The 21,482-nt window shown below is 34.4% G+C and overlaps 2 protein-coding genes across 7 annotated transcripts in view; both read right to left on the minus strand.

Moving 5' to 3' along the window:
• The window catches only part of LOC126812462 (transcriptional enhancer factor TEF-1), a 30,559-nt gene extending 30,390 nt beyond the window's left edge, over positions 1 to 169 (minus strand). For 3 of the 6 annotated variants that reach the window (XM_050538867.2, XM_050538865.2, XM_050538866.2), the window contains exon 1: positions 11 to 167. The gene's annotated coding sequence lies outside the window, so the exon portion shown is untranslated. Of the gene's footprint in view, positions 1 to 10 lie in introns of all 6 variants that reach the window. The other 3 variants (XM_050538869.2, XM_050538868.2, XM_050538860.2) reach the window with 2 other exon arrangements.
• Positions 170 to 9,257: 9,088 nt separating this feature from the next.
• LOC126812460 (beta-parvin) overlaps positions 9,258 to 21,482 on the minus strand; it is a 51,260-nt gene continuing 39,035 nt past the window's right edge. The window contains exon 13 of the mRNA XM_050538857.2: positions 9,258 to 11,730. Coding sequence (XP_050394814.1) covers positions 11,636 to 11,730 — 95 coding nt within the window. The 3' untranslated portion in view covers positions 9,258 to 11,635. The remainder of the gene's footprint in view (positions 11,731 to 21,482) is intronic.

A 21,482-nucleotide genomic window follows, 5' to 3' on the forward strand; every position in this document is an offset into this window, starting at 1 on the left:
AATGGCTTACCCTGACTATTCTTGATGTGAAGATGAACTTTAAACAACTCTGAACTAAATCTAACAAAATTTAAGAGTTGGAGAACTCGGATGAAGGTATGCTAGGTATGGCACAAAGAATCCAGACAACGTAGTGACCAACTGCGCATCGAGTTCGCGCAGGGGTGTACCAAATCGTCAGCAAGTCGAGAATAGCATCACAACAAACTTTAATCCACTTTCAAATCTAACAAAATAATAACGATTGTGACAAAACGCAAATAGGACAGAAACTGTGCAAAATTGATTTTCGGTGCGGCACAGATCACGCGGTTTGCAAGATCCATATAGAAGTAAAGTTAAAATAAATTCATTGTTTTTAGTGGCTGTTACTTTCTCCTCCCTATTGTAAACGTGCAGTGGTCATGATTTTTGTTTTAGCGTTTTGAAGGTTCTCTCTACGATGACAAGTCATGACTCATTTTCAACAAAGCTCCGAAAAGTTCTTTTTCTAACAATGACGCATTGTCTTAATAGTTAATCCTAAGGTTAATTCTATAATTGGGTGGAATTATCCAAAATCGGGTTATTTTTGTACCCAAATGCCTTCAAACAATAATGTTAAATTTATCAACATCAACTGAAGGCCTTCCTTCTCAAAACTTAATTTTAAAACACGTGTTTTAATTTGTCTAAATGTTCTTAGAAAGTTGAAATCTAGTATTTTATTCTGGACTCTTTTCTATTTTAATTGAACAATAATTGCTTGGTTTAATTTCCAGTTAAAAAAAAAATAGTATCATGTTTAATTTCGAGTATCCTCTATCAAGATTATTAAATTATTTTGATTGTTTAAAACAACCATTTTTTAACAAAATATGTTCTTAAAAAAAATTTAAAAAAATATTTGGTCAGATATAGGCCTATCATAAATTTAAGGCAAATGCTAATTAAGTGAGGTGAAAAGATTGAAGCTGCAAGTGTTAGTTTTACGGAGGCGGTAATTAAATTTGTTCTGATTAATTAATCAATCAAGAAAGGTAATTAGTGTAATTTCAACTCCTCTCCTGAAGTGATCGGTCTGACGGAATGAAAAATGAAGCCAGGTGTTTTGACAGCTATCTAACACTTATTGCAGCACACCACAGTATGGGGCGGCCTGAGAAACCACGAACAACCTCATACAATGGTTTATTGTACTGTAATTACTAGAGCGTGTCTCGTGCACCCCGTGTCAGTTTGGTTACGTCGCAGTAAAAACAACGTAATCAGCTGTGTAGTCTAGATCAGGCAGGCCTTTTTATGATAAATCTTTTCTGGGCTTCTTAGAAAAATGAAACGTGCCCGCTTTTAGATATCAATTTTTATTTCAAATTTTAATTTAACAAAACTTTTTTTAAACTGAATATAATATTAGTACCGATTGTTTACTTGTACACGGCATTCACTGATTCAGACTGGACGACATTGTTACCCATAAAAGCCTCTACTGTCAAATAACGGAACATAACGAATAGCGAGTTCTATTAAATAAGCGATATATCTATCACACCTTGCATCATAAACCTATTGGTCAATAGGTGCAGTAGGGGTCATTAAATCACACATTATAAATCAATATTTAAATTATGTAAGCATGGTAGTTGTAAGATCAACAAACGTGGTCATTTAATAGAACTAATTTGTTTAATTTTCACCAAAAATGACTTTTCACAAAATTATACTGGAAAGAGATAACAATAATTAAAACATTTATCAAAGAAAAATTATATAATGGCCTAAAATTACGGATTAATTTCTGTAATGATCGGAAATTTATTGTACAGAGAAAAATAAGCTAGAGAGGAAGTATCCAGGCGTTTTTCCAGGAAGCGTAAAAATATAACGCAAATGTCAGTTTGATTTATTTTGACGTTTGTTTTCTAGAAAAGCTTTAATGTTTTTGACATACATGTATGTGTGCCAATATAGGATCGGTCGTCATATAGTTTATTAGTATATAGCACTAACAACGTAATATCATATTTGTTGATGATCGTATATGAAATCAGGTTCATGACATCCGTATGAAATAAATAAAATGCTAATTGTCAAGGTTGTTTAAATATATATATATATTATACGAGTAATAAACATTTGAGATAAAATTTGAATTTTGTGGGGTTTTTTTTAAAAAAAAAAAATCGAGATATGTATATATACGTGGAATAAACATTTCTTATCAAATTTGAATTCTGTTTTTTTTTTTTTTAATATTTGCATATTGTGTAGGCATATGAATTCGACGTATAAGTTTTCTGTATTTATTTATCAATGTTTATATACTTTTGATTTTAGAAGATAATAAAATGTTTATTGTTATTTTGAAGATTTGATGTATGCGTATTGAATTTTTAGGGAATAAAGGAAATTTAAATGTATATGCCAACTCTGATGACGTAAACGTCATGTCATACGTTGTGCCATTCGTCAGCTGTCATGAACTAAAAGGATTTGACGTACAAAATTTATACACTACGTTGCCACGACATGAAATAATATGATTCCCACATGATGGCGTTTCTGTCAAACAAAAATGACGTTACATCAAAGCAGTTAGATATAAAATTAACGCTATAAGCTTAATTTGAGACATGATTTATATTCGTGCGGTATACATAATGATATAATTATAAAACGGTGATTTATTTTTTTTTTAAACCCTTTTTTTTTATCCAGCTCTGACATCGGAAGTCACTTCCTGATGCAATAATCTATGAAAACAATGAAATATGGCACAAGAAATTGCATAGTACATAAAAATAACTTTCGCATAATTATTTTCCATGTAATAAAATTACAACTTTTCACGTATATGGGGGTGTGTCATTCATAAAGATATTCTCTACAAAAAAAATCTCATTCACAAACATACTATACGTCCCGTGCAACGCTGTTGGTCATTAATGGCAATTTGTTTTAGGCTATGAGTGGCCCAGTGTCCAAAGCGCTGGCTCAGTAACCAGTTGGTCAAGGGTTCTATCGTCGAGATTTGGTCGTTGTCAGTGGTGCAGGACGAAGTACCTGACACGGAACAGTAAGTGTAACTAGTTATTCGGGTGGTACGTAAAACCGAGGCGTTCACGTGTATGAAAGAACCCAAGACAGTTGGAATGCGATTGCTGTCCTGGCAAACTTCCCCTCATAGCACACTGTATGGCATGTATGCCAGTCTCCGTTACCCGGTTGGGACAGACAAGTACAAGTAGGGCGTTAAACCCTATTTCATTCACACTAGACAATACTGATTATAATACCCCTAATAATAAGTACATTATATACACAGACCGAAGATTAAATATAATGTATTGTTTGGAACAAGTTCTATCTTGTTCCTCATTGATTAGCGTAAAACAATTAGTATTATCACTATCATTCACTAATATATATAAGTCCGTTAATGAAATTTATTGCTGACTATCGCAAAATAATGTAACTATATAGATAGTTATATTATCTACTGCTACATGCAGGGGCGTACTTAATAACCCTGGGTCCTCGGATTAAATTGCGTTTCCTCGGACTCCCATTTCGGTGAAGAATGCGTGACATGACGAAAAAACAAAAGTAGCTATAGATTCTACTTTCCCCCGCCCCACTTACAGATATTTTTTCTCCTCGGATTTAGACCGTTATAATTTTCAGTGCATGATTTATTTTGAAAACATTATATGTCCATTTCTTTTCCAGTCAGTACCAATGGCCCCCAGACCCCTCTGCGCCATCGGACCACGTTCGGCTGTCCGAGCCTTAGTGCGCTCCAGGCTACATGTATGCAGAGCCGGATTAACAACGGGGCATTGTGGGGCCCAGCCCTCCGACATCAGACCCCCTACCCCACAAAAAAATCTCAGTTGCGAAAAAAAAACGATGTGAGCATTGTGGGACCGAGGACTACATCTGCTATTGGAAGAGGTGGGCCCTCCCCTTCCATCCATTGTGGGCTAGAGGTGGGCCCTCCCCTTCCATCCATTGTGGGCTCGTGTTCCGTTTGACATCCGAGAATTCGGTGTAATCCGGCGATGCCGCGTCGTACTTTCGACTGGCATTTGTGTGGGGTTTTTTTTTGGGGGGGGGGGGGGTCTTGTTATTCAGCGGTAAAAGTGTATAGAGAAAACGCATTAAAGTCCTCTTCAGCAGCAATGTGCTACTAGGAGGTGGAATCAAAGTAAGTTTGTTGCCGGTGAACGTTGATTTCTGGACTCGTATTCTTCGATTTTTCTTTTAGCCCCTAAACTATAATTATTTGATAATTTGGCGTGTATGTGTAATTTCTGTATAGACATTACTTACGATATTTCGTGTTTTGGTTCCATCAAAAAATCAACTGCGGTCGATTACTATGTCGTAACGTTACGGCCTTCGCGGATATGACTATAAAGGTCCCCCCTTATTTATCATTGAACTTCAAATTATAGGTTTGATGTAGTTACATTCATGTGTGTGAAATAATACTGCCTAAGTTCTGGTCACTTGTGTTAGGTTGGGGGCCCCACATTCTCAAATCCCCAGGACCCCCATATTGGTTAATCCGGCTGTATGTATGTTTGTATCATGAAGTGTACATTTTGTAATTGTATTTTAATTCTATTATCAATAATGAGTTGAATTAATACAATCCTTTGGCTACTTTTTGAATATACTCATAAGAATTAACGTTTATTTAATTTACCATAGATACACGAGTACAAAAAAAAGCGGTCTAGTCTTTAAGGTGGGCGAAAAATTCAGGTCCACCCTTGGTCGTTGGTAATCGAACAAGATTAGGAAGAAACGCTACTGTTGCCCCCCCCCCCTCTCTTTATTATGTTGACGAGATTTTAAATCATATATCATTCCATTCATATTTTGATACTTCGCCTAACAACCCGTTTGAAGTTTGCAATAGCCAGGTAAGCCTCTTGCTGCAGAGCAGTGGCGTTATTTGTGAAATCACATTGCCAATCTGAACTAGGATAAGTATAAAATAATACAAGAAGATCCGTAGAACTAGAATAATGGTTTTGATGGAATATATACGTTTTCTCTTCCGAAGTTTCCAATCTACTCTGTAAATATTTTATAGAAATGTATGTACGTGTGTACAACTTCGGATTGAACAATTTAATGTTTCTGTATAGGCGTATTTTAATTTTCCTCTTCTTTTTGTAAGTAGATTAGCTTAATAAATAACTTCACAGTTCACTGAAAGAAATTACGTAATCAAATGCAAACTTAAACTGACTGGATGAACAGACGATGTCTTCATCATCAATGTACTGATATTGGCCTTTATGTTTGATAACATAATTCTAACTGGGGTTTGCCCCGTGACGTAATCAACATAAACATTTCTCTTCTGATGTTTAAAAAGACGGAAGAAGACGTCAAAATATTTCAACGATTTTGAATAATATCCAGATCAAAGGACAGCTTGTCGAAGATAGAAAAATAACTCGACCACATAATTCGGTGATAGTGGCCTCAGGGAGTTAAACGAAGCCAGGGTTTCCTCTGGGGAGGATAATGTATCGGCAGGGTGCCAATATGAAACTTGACGTAATCAATGAGTGATAATGCTAATCATTTAATTATCACGGTAGCCCTCTGAGATTTTATCTTCGCAAGAAACAAGGTTGTTCTTAACCGAATCTCATTCGCTAACTCCTTCAGTAAACATCAATAATCATAGTGAACAATTTCTCCCTTAAAACACCTTTATATTTTTAATCCCTAATATTATAACTACACATAAACTATAACACATACGTATGGAAAGCTGTTTCTATTAGTATGTATTATAGTTTATTTATCTACCCAGTTACTAAATGCCATTTAAAAATATTATAACTATAGTCATGGCAATTTGTTTAATACAAACACTGACAATTTGGCGCCCGATTTATAACTCACCGTGTGTTCAAAAAAGATTTCTCATTTAATGCAACACTGTTGAACTAAAAAGAACTCTATTTTAATCAAAATAATACAAAAATTGATTAATTTTGCAGATTTAACACACGTTTCATTATCTCAGTCAAAAATATACATGTAATTAATTATATCTATTCAAGAAAATATCCAACATGAAATCGTGTTTATATTTCTATGGCGATTAAATAAGTTTATCCGACTTAAAAGACAATGAATACACCTATACCTGTAATCGAAGATTTATAAATACCATATATAATCAATCTAAATGCAGTTGGAAATTAAAAGGAATGCTTCTAATATTAAATATCAGTATATCTCTAATATTAATTAATACTGGCGCCAATATAGGCCTACACAGAACTGAAATTCTATAACTATTCTTATTATGTGTCTGCTCGTCCGTCAATCTAAAATACCAAATGAAGCTTCTATCATAGTTGCGATCTATGTCTAAATTAAAATTGGATAACAATTTTGTTTCGTTTATTTATTTTGATATTTACATAACCATGTCGATCCCAGGTGGGTTAGATCTGTTTGAAAAGGCCCAACTTCAAGTTTGGTCAAAATTCAAGAGATGTAAGCACGGCTAGCCCTAATCGCAAATCTCACCCCACCCCTGGACCTAGCCCTAATGCTTACCCTAAACCTAACCTACAATCTCGCCAACAATCACGTGCCCTAACCTTATTTACATCGCAGAGACCTTGACGAAAATTGAGCTGGCCTTGACAAAAAGATTTAGCCATCCCAGGTGTGTCAATGTATATGGTTAGATCTATTTGAAAAGGCCAACTTCAAGTTAGGTAAAAGGTCACTAGGTGTAAACAGGGCTAGCGCTAATCCCAACCCTAACCCTTACCCTGGACCTAGCCCTGACGCTTAACCTAGCCCTAACCTACAATCTCGCTAACAATCACGTGCCCTAACCTTATTTATATCTTAGCGACCTTGACGAAAAATTGAACTGGCCTTAAGAAATAGATTTAGCCGTGTGTCAATGTAGTACATGTACCTGTATATGAACAAAGAATCGAACATCTTTGGCACCTGATTTATATGATTGAGTACAGTTGTTGCTTATACATTATTAAAGATAACTTAAAGTTATATGTCAATTTTTCAAGTTCACAAAATGGCGACCCTTTCCGGTTATAAATCATTCTCAATGTCACCAGGTAATTTTTCTGAAACTTCCAAATAGTAATTTGGATACGACTGAGAAAATCCTTAGTTTGTATGTTTATGTTGTGTGGGGAATTAATCAAATTCAATGCAACGGTAGATTATTTTGAGGTGGATGATGATAAAAAAGACAGTTTCAAACATGGATCTCGAGGCTTTTTGGTATCTCCTTTTAGTTTTAAAGCGAGAGAGAGAGAGAGAGAGAGAGAGAGAGAGAGTGGGGGGGGGGGCGACGTCTTATGGTTCAATTTTACGAGTATTTCAAATCCCAGAAGGTGATTCAATTGCGCATGGTGTTGGATGCAGAAAAGAATTTAACAGTTGTTTTTTTTTTTAAAAAAATAAAATTAAATACCACAATGCAAACCTCTTCATGATGTATCTTTTGAAGTTTCGCATTATGTCCAGATTTTCCATCTTAATTAAATGTTTTGTGACGTATTTGATTTATTAGTTAGAGATGGTCATCCATTTAAACGATTTGACCTTGAGGCGTTTAGATGTCAAACTACTTGAAGGCATGACTGACACACGTACGGCTAATCAGTAAAATAATAGATTGTATAATCCAACACCCTTGAATCAAAAAGCTATTCTAAGAAGTTCGAATTTAGGCACGTTCTCTATCATTTCTTGTGTGGCTTAGTGCACTTCACGTCAACTATGGCTTCATATGGCGGGTTTTCCCGCGTGCCGGGTTTCCCGGGCGACTTATGAACACGGCGTGACCAAAAGACTTGTATCAGCAGTTTTGTTTACCCTGGACAACAAAAGATTTCCGTCACTGAGTTGTCAAAAATGCCGGACAGGTTAGAGATCGATGACTGGAAACACTAGCGTCTGAACACACATACTAACACAGACTTGTGCACGATCGAAACGGTTTTGGTATAATAAAGCCTTGTACCGTATTCGAGACCCAGAGGAGATGGACACACCAATGTTACCTGTCCTATCGATCAGCAAATATTTATTGTGGGTTTAAGGCTTTGATCCTCGGCGCAGGCATCCATCTACAAAAGGATGGACTGCATTTAAAGCATTTTTCTGCCTTGAGGATGCAATAGAGTCTCCCTAGTCGACCTTCCTTCAATTTAAAGTTCAAATAAATCATTTCCACACACAGGTAACAAAAACAAATTGTTTTGTAAAACCGAAAAGTTGCTGTTCCTTTCTCCTCCTGCGTTTTGTTGCTGGTAGTGTTGCAATGGTTTAGCTTTATGAGAAAGTGAACCTATTTTGGTTAATGTAAATATTATTTCATAGTAATAGTGAGGATTGATTGTTTGCTTATTGTTTTATCAAGGACAAGATACACACAACTTAATCTCTCAGTAAATAAATGATATTCGCACAGCCTGGGGTCAGGGTTCAGATATTAATCCTAGGTTTTGGATCTCTTGGCAGTTACTTGGCTATAATAAATAAAATCCCCTATAACTTTGTTTATTGTTTTAGCAGTGCATGTTATATGGGTGAATATTGCAGATAAAGTTATCTCATTGGAGCCATAGACTGCAAGTCAGGTCTTAAAGATAAACTTTAACTGCATACTCAGTCTTCATTAGTCCAGTCAGTGCAGAAAAGAAGGAGGTTAAACTCCATTTCATTTACTGCATACAAATATATATTATTTCTATACAATTTAAACCAAGAGGGAGAGAAATTAAATGAAATAGGGTTTAACGTCCTACTGTTCTGCTCCTAACCTGGGCTAATGAAGACGGGCATATGCCATACGGTGTGCTATGAAAGAAATTTTGCCCGGGCAGCGGCGCTAGGGCCTACTCTTATATCTATTTCCAACTGCCAAGAGATCTTTAACGTGCACGCCAATGTGTACACGTTACCTCGGTTTTTCGCCCCATCTGAATGACTAGACAGCTGTTCTTGTAAGGCCCTCCCATCCTGCATCGCTGACAAGGGGAACCACGCCGGAAAATCAAGAGGGACAGACAAATAGTGTTTAACTCCACATGACACAAACTCGGTAATGTTGGGACTAACATGTTCAGTGGATAGCTGGATAGAAAAGTGGGTAATGGATCCAACTTAATCTTGTTCTATACTGAATCTTGGGGAACTTTCTTTCTATCTTTTGAGACTCTTGAAAATGAGAAAAAAAGTCAACAACCATATAACAAAAATTATATAAAAATTGTATTAATAATATAGATGATACAAAAGCATATATAAATAACTACATAAAAACATAACTATTAATAACCAGTGACTCTCTAATATCTAATTTTATATCAAGATTCATAATTATCTTTCATGAAAACCCAAAGAACAATATGAGCTATGCTTTGACTCTAGCTACATTTTGGCTCAATGTATTTATTATTAATCAATAACTCTCTAACATCTAATCAGACATTAATGAATATATTATAATTTTATATCAATACACAATTATCTTTCTTGAAAACCCAAAGCATAGTATTATCTATGCTTTGATCTTAGCTACATTTTGGCTGAACGTTTTTCTACAATTTCTTGTAAGGAGGGAGCAGTTCAGTTGAAATTGTGCAAGTAATACCAAAGACTTATATAAAGTCATATTTCAGCCAAGTGAAGATTGGCTCATAATAGAAATAACTGATTTGAGTTATATATAATATACAGTAACAATTCCAGTTTACAAAACAATCGTGTAGATTTAATCAACATCTATGTGTGCAGGACTCTTAATATGTCACAGGTGCTGTAAAACGATTGACTGGATGTCTCTGATTTGCCTGGTTATGATCTGTAAATAGCTTATTTGTGTCTATTTTGCCCCCCCAAAAACATCTTAGAACACATTTGATAGGGCTATACCCCTCCCTGTCTATACACCTGACACACCTATGATAATGCACCATGTTATATAAGGAATAACATTCTATCCATAGCAATCAATAAATCTAACCGTTTCACTATGAATACTTTACAAACAGTATCAAATGTTCATGATGGTTTAGGGACTGTTGTAAAATTTCAACACTAAATCTTGATACCTGCCCATTCATGTCAACAGAGTAAGAAAATACTGACATATTTCCGTTCATGATTAAAAAATAACTGACATTTAATTTATCATATTCTATCCGTGGCGTCGTTCAAATCACCCACCCAATTCCGCAAGGTATATTTGTTTGGATGCAAGTGTTGAAATTTTACGAGACGGTCTCTTAATCTGTGACACAGTGTTAAATTATCCTCTTATGAAATAAATAAATATCTACATACTCAATTTTTACCATAATTTTCATCTACTTTCTATTCTACTTGTTTATTTAATCAAAACAAACCATGCATAATTTCTATACTATTAATTGAAATGTACAAGATGACAATGGTTACTATGGTTTTATAGAGATAATAATGAATAATTAATAATAAATTTTATACATATTGTATACATAAAGAGTATTATTGTGTATCCCACAGTAGAACACAATACTTCTTTCATATATAAACTTTGAAATAATTTAATTAACAACTCAAAAATGACTACTCAATTTGATACAATATTTCTTTTAAAAATAAATTTTGAAATAATTTAAATAACAAATCAAAAATGTCAATTCGATTTGAAAGTTCGATTTGTGATGTACAATGCTTTTTTCTAAAAAATAACATGGCAGAATTTTTGACCAGGTGGACTTATGAATTAAACTGTAAATACACACATCTAAAACATAGGCCAAACCAATTGAATGTTTAGTTCTTTAGGACTTGCGGGGGTCGCGTGGCTGAATGGTTTTAACGCCTGTGCACGGGATCAGAAGGTCTGTCATTGAGTCGAATGGTGTGGTTTCGATTCGCCACTTGTACGTGACAACCTCGTGGGTTTTCCCGGGTCCTCCCACTGCTAATGAGCTAGTTTGTGTCAACCAAACTTTAAAAACCCCACTTTTCTCTCTTAAAACTTAATAAATAGCCACCAGTGTTGCATTAATAATATTTTGTTTCAAATTTGGAAGTAAATGGTTTTGACACAAGACACAAGTGTTTCTGAAGAACAGACATTCAAATTGGTAATGAAATGAAAATGTATATTTTCAATTACAAAGATTTGCAACAAGAAAAAAATCTAATAAAACAAAATAAATAATAGCACCATTAAGAAAAATAATATATACAGGGCACTGTGGCATCAATTTGTCCAAAATAAAAATGCCAATATTTTACCATCTTTCAGAGAAAATTTAAACAAACCTTGCATCTTATCATTTAGATTAATTATTGTCAAGGCACAGGATTGAAAACATTCTCTAAAGTATATAATTAGCAAATGCATCGTCTGACAACTGAAATACTACCCGTGAAATACTAAAGAATTAATTCCTGTGTTTAAAAGTTCATGAGATTTCTTTCTCTTCTGTCTCCTATACAGATATTCAAACCAATAAATAGCTGTTTACAATATATATTATATATTTCATATTCATAGAACAATATTAAATATGCAATGTCCTCCATGTATAATGCTGGGCTATTTTTATATGATCCATGAATCTTGAGTATCTTAGGCAGATACAGACACTGGAACTACTCCTTTGTATTTTGTAAATATATTGTATAGAACACGAAGCGTAGACTTCAAATCATGGTTGACAACGTCTGAAAATGGAAAAATGTAGAATATTTAGATTAAAAAAGATAAAAAGTATTATTTCACATACTGCTAAACAACATCCCTTTCAGATAGGTGTAGTTCTGTAAAACTCTAAGGATTATGGTGTTGTAAAACAATTAATTAAGGGTTGCATTGTTGAAAAATAAATAATTATGGTTTGTGTTGCAAATTCAACTTTTTGCAAAATAATTAAGGTTTGCATTGTAAACTAATCAATTAAATTATGATTTGTGTTGTAAAACAATTAATTAAGGTTTGGGTTGTAAAACACATTTAATTAAGGTTACATTGTTATAAACACATCAATTAAGGGTTGTGTTGCGAAACAATAAATCAAGGTTTGTGCTGTAAAACAATTAATTAAGATTTGTGTTGTAACACAATTAATTTGTGTTTTTTTTGTAAAACAATTCATTAAAGCATGGAAAAAAAGTTAATTTATTAAATTTACAGTAAAATTAATTTCAATACACACTAAAGGTAACAAAATTTAATAATTAACAGTTGATAACATAAAATTATGTAATGTCTGTTAAAATTAGCAAGACGTCACTCAATCGATAATAGAAGTAGTAATTTAAAAGAAATATTGATGTGGGATTGTTATGCCCACTATTACGATCCCCTGCAGCAAAGTTGTCCGTGTTCAACAAATCCAGAAGAGTTACTATAAAGATAAGTTGTCAGGCAATGAAACATATGCCCATGGCAGCTAAGTAGTCTGAGCCATTAATTATTATTTTGTAGGTATTGAGGGGCATTTAAAAGACACTAACATCTGATCTGGAGTAGCAACTCATGAAGTAATTATCTGATATGCTAATAATTTAAAGGAGCTAAGTCTCTAACTCAATATTTTCCATAATATTTGAAATTAAAAACACAAATTAAAATTCAATATTGATCAATTTCAATCAATATTGATGTTGTTATCTTGCCGTGAAACTATAGGATCCTAATATCCAATATTTAAGATGCAATTAACATTTTATAATCAGTACACAAGTCGTGTACCCTATGGTTTCAGGTGCCATTTTGTAATGAACAAATAAAAACATACCTACAACACAATGTGGAAGTAATTAGTAAAGGCTGATTCACAAACGACAAAATAATAATTTAAAAAACATGTAGAATGCACGAAGCAGGCATAAACGACTGCTGCTCAATTTGAACTGTTCACATATTTCACCCAACATAATTGATCAAAAATTACAATATCTTTTTTAAAAATTGAAAATAAATCACTTTACATACATTCATATTAGATTAATTGTGCTTTTAGAACCATTTTTGTCTATTTCAAGGTTCCAAAAAATAGAGCCATACGCCCTGCCCTTTAAGCCACTAGCGAGAGGGTCAGAAAGTTCTCATGGGCCAATAGCCAATAACTCCAAAAGTAATTATCAGCTTTTTCATTTAATAAACACGCTATTAAATTCAAGTCAATTGGATGACAACTTTTTTCCATAGAGCATCCACAAGATTTTTCAAATTTATCAATTATGGACATTAGACTGATGAACTTGAGTGACAACAATATTCAACCATATTTCAATGTGGGTGTATAAAAATCAAAATGTAAACAGATAAAATAATTCTATAAAAAGCAATCAAAATTTGGAAGACAATAAATCAAGGAAAAATTTGAATAGTATTAGTATCACATCTTGGTTCTCCCCTCTGTCCATTCTAGAATAACTAACAAGAAGTGAAGCACGACAACAACCAAAAAGAAAGAAACCAGGTTTTAGGTGCTGTCCGAAATGACAAAAATACACAATAAACACAAAATTACCAAGAAAGATCCCATAGTTGCAATGCCCAAGGACAATTTTATCAAAACATGTGTCCAAAATTTCTATTATCAAAGAAAACTAGCACCTAATTACGGTGGTTTGGATCCTAGGTGGTTTAATACCACACAGTATTATATAATAAATGTGATTATAATTAAATAGTTCATAAACCACTGCCAGAAGAACCTGTTTAACCTATCAATGTAGAAATCTAACCAGCATGTTGTCTAACTCTTGACATGAAAACTTGGCTTTATTACTCAACTAGTTGACTTCCAGTATAAACAAACAATGTTATAATTCACATCTTGGCAACATGATTTTTACTACTGACAAAACACTTTCTAACACCAACTGGCAAAATTTCTATTTGTAAACTGTTCCCAAATATAAGTCATTTTTTACTTCAAAGTTTGTCTTTTTAAAGTTGCCTATTACGAGTGTTCATTTTCCAGCAAGTATTTTTCACACTAAAATGTTGGTACTCAAGTTGATTAATTAACATAAATCTAGAAAACAAAACCAAACTTTTACAGGCAGATAATCTCAGATACAAGACTTTTCCCAAGATAGATGGTGCTGTCTTGATTCTATCGCCAATATCTTTGTAAATACGAAATTGAGCCATTTTTAGACTGATATTCCTTTGGTAATACTGTAATTTACAAGGGATTCAAGAACCCTCAAATGACATTCAGTAGCTTTAAATTTATAATAAAAAAAAAAGTTTGTTTAAAATCAGAATCCGATAATAAAATGTAAAGATTTTTTATATTTGAAATCTGGCATTGTTTAGTTTTCTAGTAATTATATGAATGTATTTTTGTCAATAAATTAAATAGTTTAACTATTGAAGGAAATATTATCAAGAGTTTCTATGCCAACACATGTGGTACAAGGGAGGTTTTTATAACGTTGGTCTAACGTTGTCGTTGTCCTACACTTTGTTAAGTGAACACACAAACTACAATAATACACGCCTGTTCGAAATAAGGATCAAAAGCGACCAAGAATTCAGTTGCGCCGGGGAATTCTCGACGTCATTGCGAATCAAGGGTAGTTCCCAAACATTTCAGATTCCTGACAAGTCATTGGAGGGAAAGAATGAAGTTTTCCGTCAGTTCTGGTCTACACACGTTTGTTTAGATCAAAGCAGACGGGAGAAAAAAACATTGTTTTGTTGGAGAAAACAAAATGTTAGACATACAAGCGTGATTGCTCTTCTTGACATAAGAACAATAACGTAACATGTTGTACTTATTATGTAATTATTACGTTAGTATTACATCACGATTACATGTTTCTTCAACACATATCTTTCATTAACATACTATATATAGAGGAACCCTAATGGTTTGTATTATAATATATTGTTTATATGAACCTCTGAGGTTATTCCTAGCTATACAAGATGTCTTTATTAGCCCAGTCCATTGGGTCTGTTGGGTCTGTGCAGAAAAGTTGGACTTGAACCCCATTTTATCTGATTTCTAGCCCTACAACCTGCCTTCGTTAAGCCCAGTCTGTGCAGAAAAGTTGGACTTAAAACTCATGTTATATAATTTCCAGCTCTACAACCTGTCTTCATTAGCCCAGTCTGTGCAGAAAAGTATGATTTAAAATCCTATCTATTTAATTTCCAGCTTTACAACCTTCCTTCCTTAGCCCACTCAGTGCAAAAAAGTATAACTTAAACCCAATTTATCTGATTTCTAGCTCTACAACCCGCCTTCTTTAGCCCAGTCGGTGCAGAAAAGTAGGATGTTACATCCGGTTTTATTCCATTTCTAGCTCTATGTTAAAGGATCTAAATCCCTAATATTTGGGACCTAGAAATTGACACAAATGGGTCGCAACGCATATAATAATGTAATATGAATGTATATAAACTGATTTACATTCAATCGTTACCGTTTTTACTCTAATTTCAAATCAGTTACATTCGGCGAAATACACCAGAAGTCTCAACCGAACGGCAGTCTCTAGCGTCTAGTTATTGCCGTCTACACCGATAATATTTATTGGGCATGCTCTCCAGAAAAGAATATGACGTCACTGTTTGACATGACTTGTCGAATACCTCTAGCCTCGTTCTTCGAGTCCCTTGTTACAAATGGTGCTGAAACGCATTATGGTACCTGATTCGTGTACCAATGGTAAACTGTTTATTTTGTCTTAAATATTGGATGTCAGAAGCCCATCATTTCCCGGTGAGATCACAACATCAATGTTGATTTAAATTGACAAAAAATTCGTGTTTCGAGTGTCGAAGAATTTTGATGATATTGAGTTGGAGACTTTAATACAGCCTTACACTAGTGTCACTATTATCTCATGAATCACTAGTTTTCCACAATGATTGACATCTAAAACTCAACACTAGTGAGGTGGGTGCTGGTGTGTTGGGTGGCCTTTAGATCACAAGGTATGTCATATTGAGTAAAGTGGCGAGGTTTCGATCCCACACTGGAAGGTGACAAGGACTAGGGTCACCTGTCTAAGCTCATGGGTTTTCTCAGAGTCATCCAGTTCCCCCCCCCCCCCCCCCCAGTGCTAGATTCCTACACGCAAACGAAATATTGAATTAAAACTGTATCATATGTTAGTCCTAAAATGACATAGTTTATATTAAGTGGGGGAGAGAGAGAAATGGGGTTGAACGTCCACTCAAGACAAACTAGGTCATTTCGGGACTAACATATGGTTCAATTTTATTTCAATAATTCGCTTGTGCATAGGGCTCTTTAGTAGTGGGTGGAAACCGGAGGACCCAGAGAACCCATGAGGTTGGACAGGCGACCCTACTTATGTACAAACGGGGAATCGAAACCACGCCCGTTGACTCAATGACATACCTTAGGATACAACGCGCACACACTAACCATTCGGCCTTCCAACCCCCCTATATCAAGTGGATATTAAACTCTCTCATTAATAGGTCTGGTCAAGTTTATCATTTTTTTTCACAAATGCAATTAATGTGTGTTTTTTTTTTTCAGCATATAAAAATAAAATGAATGTTAATTATCCAGTTAATTATTTATCCCAGAAGTTTATAAACAAACACTATATAATAATAAGCTTATCATATTTCAATGAAGTAGGTCTCTTGTATACAGCTAACATTATACAGATTATAAAATTTGCTGATCAGGCAGTTTTATTACATAAAGATCTAGAAACATGTATAGTTAGTTTCTCTCTGTTACTATGCTCTTATCTTATCATCTGACATTTAAAAAACATCAACACATTTGAAACAAGTCCCTCATAAACTGATCCTGTAGATCCTGTGATATAGCTACTCTTTGTCCATGTGTCACTGATCCAAATATATATATGAAGTTTAATATCAACTGACACAAACCAGGTCATTTCGGGACTAACATATGGTTCAATTTTATTTCAATATATCGCTTGCATGTTGGTGTCTTTAACAGTTGAAGGAAACCAGAGGAGCCTGAGAAAATCACGAGGTTGGACTTGGACCCTACATATAAGATGGTAGTCAAAACCATGCCACTTGACTCAATAACAGACACCTTAGGATCTAAGGCACACACTCATGCCACTTGACTCAATGACAGACACCTTATGATCTAAGCGCACACTCATGCCACTTGACTCAATGACAGACACCTTATGATCTAAGCGCACACTCATGCCACTTGACTCAATGACAGACAACTTATGATCTAAGCGCACACTCATGCCACTTGATTCAATGACAGACACCTTATGATCTAAGGCACACACTCATGCCACTTGACTCAATGACAGACACCTTGTGATCTAAGCGCACACTCATGCCACTTGACTCAATGACAGACACCTTATGATCTAAGCGCACACTCATGCCACTTGATTCAATGACAGACACCTTATGATCTAAGCGCACACTCATGCCACTTGACTCAATGACAGACACCTTATGATCTAAAGCGCACACTTTAACCATTCAGTCACCTTACTCCAGTAAAATTATAAAGACTACAGCACAATATATAAACTACTGATTAGAGAAAGAACAATAATTATTGCAAACCTTTACCATGGATATTGATCTTTCATATAATCCTTTAGACACATTTAGTAACTCATAGAACAGAAAATTATAATACACACTTATTGAAGAACAGTAATTATGTTCTTGCTTGAAAACCTTAGACATAGCCCAAATAAATTAGTATGTGTTGTAATTTATTGATCTGTCATATCTAAAATGAAAGTAATGGAGAACTTGAATCATTTTGAGACTAACATATGGTAAATGTCATTTCTATTGTTTGGTGTCCAAATGATGGGGCATAAGTTCCTTGAAAAATCCTGTTGTAAGAAATGAGGAAATTGATGATCTATGATAGGTAAAAAGATGATTTATCATTAAAAAACTGAAGAATAATGGGGTAGCTTCAATAGGAAAATATTAAAATTTTTTGTTTTAATTTAAGATCAGATTGTTGGCAAGGCTTACTGCTATTATTTATTGTCAAATACATGAACATTATACAATTACTGGTATTGACCAATATTCCTTCAAATAAACCAAGACTCTTAATTTTAATGACATTGAATATTGTATTTTTTAAAAGCAAGACCTTGACTCTTTTTCTATTGTTTTTTTTTTAAATTTAATCTCATTTCTTGATGATATATTTACAATTTGCCTCTATCTTAGTATTCAGTCCAATAGGGCATTTAATCAACAGATAGTCAATAGATAATTTACAGATAGACAAAGGAGGCAAGATACTGGTAAATGCAAAATTGAAGTCAGTATGGAGAGGAAGCTTAATAATGTCTTTAATATTGTGCTATTGGCATCAACAATATATGGATCTAAATTACCGGATTCATCATTTCAGAAGCAGCAAGTTTATCAGATGCATCAAGAGCCAAATATCAGGATAAACTTAACTCAAGTAGATTGTGATGTTATCATTGCAGGAGGAAGTACAGCTTCTCTTGGTGCTGCCATTGCTTCAGCACGACGGAACCCAGAAGTCATAGTGTGTCTAACAGAACCAACTGATTGGCTGGGAGGTCAGATGACATCTTCGGGTGTAAGTGCTATAGATTTTGGAAATTACAACAAAAAGGCAGAATTTCAGTCAGCAGCATTTGCAGAGATGATGGACAGTCTTGGTGGAGGAGAAAATCCAGGAAGATGCTGGGTTAGTATCAAATGTTATTTACCACGTCATCTTGTTGAAGGATGGATCCACAACACAGTCACAGCATTACCTAATCTAAAAATATTCTACAACACTGTGATCAAGAGTGTTGATAAATTAGAGAGAATGATCATCAGCGTGGAAGCCATACAGAGGACAATAAATCCTCCATTCCATCCCTGGACAAGACGTCTATCAGATGAACTTCCAGATTGGTATTCAACAGATGAATCTGAATATTACTCAAAAGAAATCATTAACTTTATTCCAAAGTTTCCCCGACAGTATCCAATAGTTATTGAAGCCACTGAATATGGAGATGTTTTGGCACTTTCTGAAGCTTCTTACAGAATTGGTGTTGAGTCACCAGAAGAAGAGTCCAACACAACAATAGAAAACTGTGGACAATGTATAACCTTCCCATTCTTCATGATAGCATATAATACAACAGCTCCAAAACAAGATGTTCCCAATCCAGGAGGAAGTTACAGTTTCACTGGTGAATCTTGGGGTAGAATTTGGGCTTATAGAAGGGCTGTTGGTTTAAATATTGGAGAACAGGATGAACTTCACTTAGGCGAAATTTCTCAACAGAATTGGGGAAATGGCAATGACTTATGTGATGGATATATCTACCTCAATAAGACCGAAACAACAAAACAGCTTAATGACTGGCAAGGCGGTATCAATCTGACATCATTAAGAGCAGTTGAGGATCGTGGATGGGGCTGGTATAATTTCTATAAAGGCAATCTATCTGAGGAGCTACAGTCACACATGTATTTAGGATTATCTGATATAATTGGAACTACCACCGGACTGTCAAAAGTACCTTACCTAAGAGACTCCAGAAGAAGTATAGGTTTAGATGGCTTTTTGTTCACAAAAAAAGACCAGTTGACACCAGCAGTCTACAACAATGATCTTAAATCAGGAATAAATTTCTCAATCAAATTTCACGACAGCATTGCCATTGGTTCATATATGTCAGATATACATAAAATGAAGAAATGCAAATGGCCGAGATATACAGATGACAAGAGTATCCTGCCCTTTCACATACCATTCCGTGCTCTAACCAATCAAGATTTTGATAATCTGTTAGTTGCTGGTAAGTCAATGGCACAGACAGAAGCTGGTAATGCACCATCTAGAATGCATCCTACAGAGTTTCTTACAGGGGAGGCTGCAGGAACAGCCAGTGTTATGATGTTAGAACAACAATTAACTACAAGACAGCTATATGATCAAATAAAGGAACTACAAGATGAACTTGTTAAATTTATGCCTATTTATTGGGATCAACCTAGGAATGTTACCAAAACTGCCTAATTCGTTAAAAGTGCATTATTGAAACATAACATTTGCAGCATTTTCATCCTTTTTAAGGTGATCTTAACAGTCTTTCGCTGTGGGACACGACTTCGACTTCAGTGTTATCATCAATAAAATCATTTCCCGTATGACACTATGTCATACTAACATTTCTAAGTCTTAATGACATGAGTTGCTTAATAATGTTATAATACTGTTATCAACACTGACCCATCATTATATTTCTTTTAAATTCTAGGGGAGGCCACATCAATTTGAATTTCTGTTCTTAGGGGAAAAATAAATAATTATTAAAAACAAATAGCACTCGGTTGATCTTTAAATCCTAATATCGGTATTTTGAAATTTTAAACAAAACAATGTTCACAGAACGCATGTGGCTATATCTATTTATAAAATCCCAAACAACTAAAAATTAAATTGGTTTGGTCGGACCGACAAAGATTTTCAGGTAGCACAGTGAATGAGTGACTTAATCATTGTCTTATTTTTATTTTGAGTAAAGCCTAAATCATTGTAGGCCTGAGACTGTACAGTGCAGTGGATGCTTATGGCTGGCCCCTGGATCCATTCGCTTGATTTGATATTTGTCATTTATATTTTGCAATGTTTATGTAGTTAGTCTTGTCCGCAGAGTTTGTCTTATTGTTTTTGTTTTGTGTGTAGTGTGGTCCTCCTGCACATACTATTATAACATGATATAACCAATAATAATTAAAGCTGTATAACATGATCTACCAATTTAATATAGACATAATAATGTATAGGTATATATATTCTGTAAGTAAAAGATGAGTCATATGTGTAAATATATGTTGATAAATGAATTGACAAGTTCTGTCATATATCATTCTAAATATAGAGTTCCCAATATGAATAACATAACATGTTTATTTGATTGAATTATTTATAGTATTTCATAATTTACAAGAGAGTTGGTTCTAGAATCTAAGTTGGTTTTTAAACTTCCTTGACCATTAATTTATTCTTTGCTTTATACATCCGAATGAACAGATACCTATTCTTGTCATTTAAAGCAAGATTCAGTCTATTTTCAACAGCATAAGAGAATATTCATTACATAATTTGAGAAAATGACAGGATATGGGCAACTTACAATGCTCATTTTTGAACAAATTTGTACCCATATGTTAGTCCCAAAATGACTTAGTTTGTGTTGAGTGGATATTAAACCTCATTTCTCTCTATCTTCTGTATTTTAAAGGAGCTAAATCGCTAACATTTGGGACCTAGAAATTGACAAAAGTGCGTCGCAACGCATATAATAGTGTAATATGAATGTATATATAATTTAAACTGATTTACATTCAATGGTTTCCGTTTTTACTCCAATTTCGAATCAGTTATGTTTGGCGAAATAAGCCAGCAGTCTCAAGCGAGTGCAAATTTCTAGCGTCTGGTTATTCC

This window comes from Patella vulgata, chromosome 2 (assembly GCF_932274485.2).
Source record: "Patella vulgata chromosome 2, xgPatVulg1.2, whole genome shotgun sequence".
Lineage (NCBI taxonomy): Eukaryota > Metazoa > Mollusca > Gastropoda > Patellidae > Patella > Patella vulgata.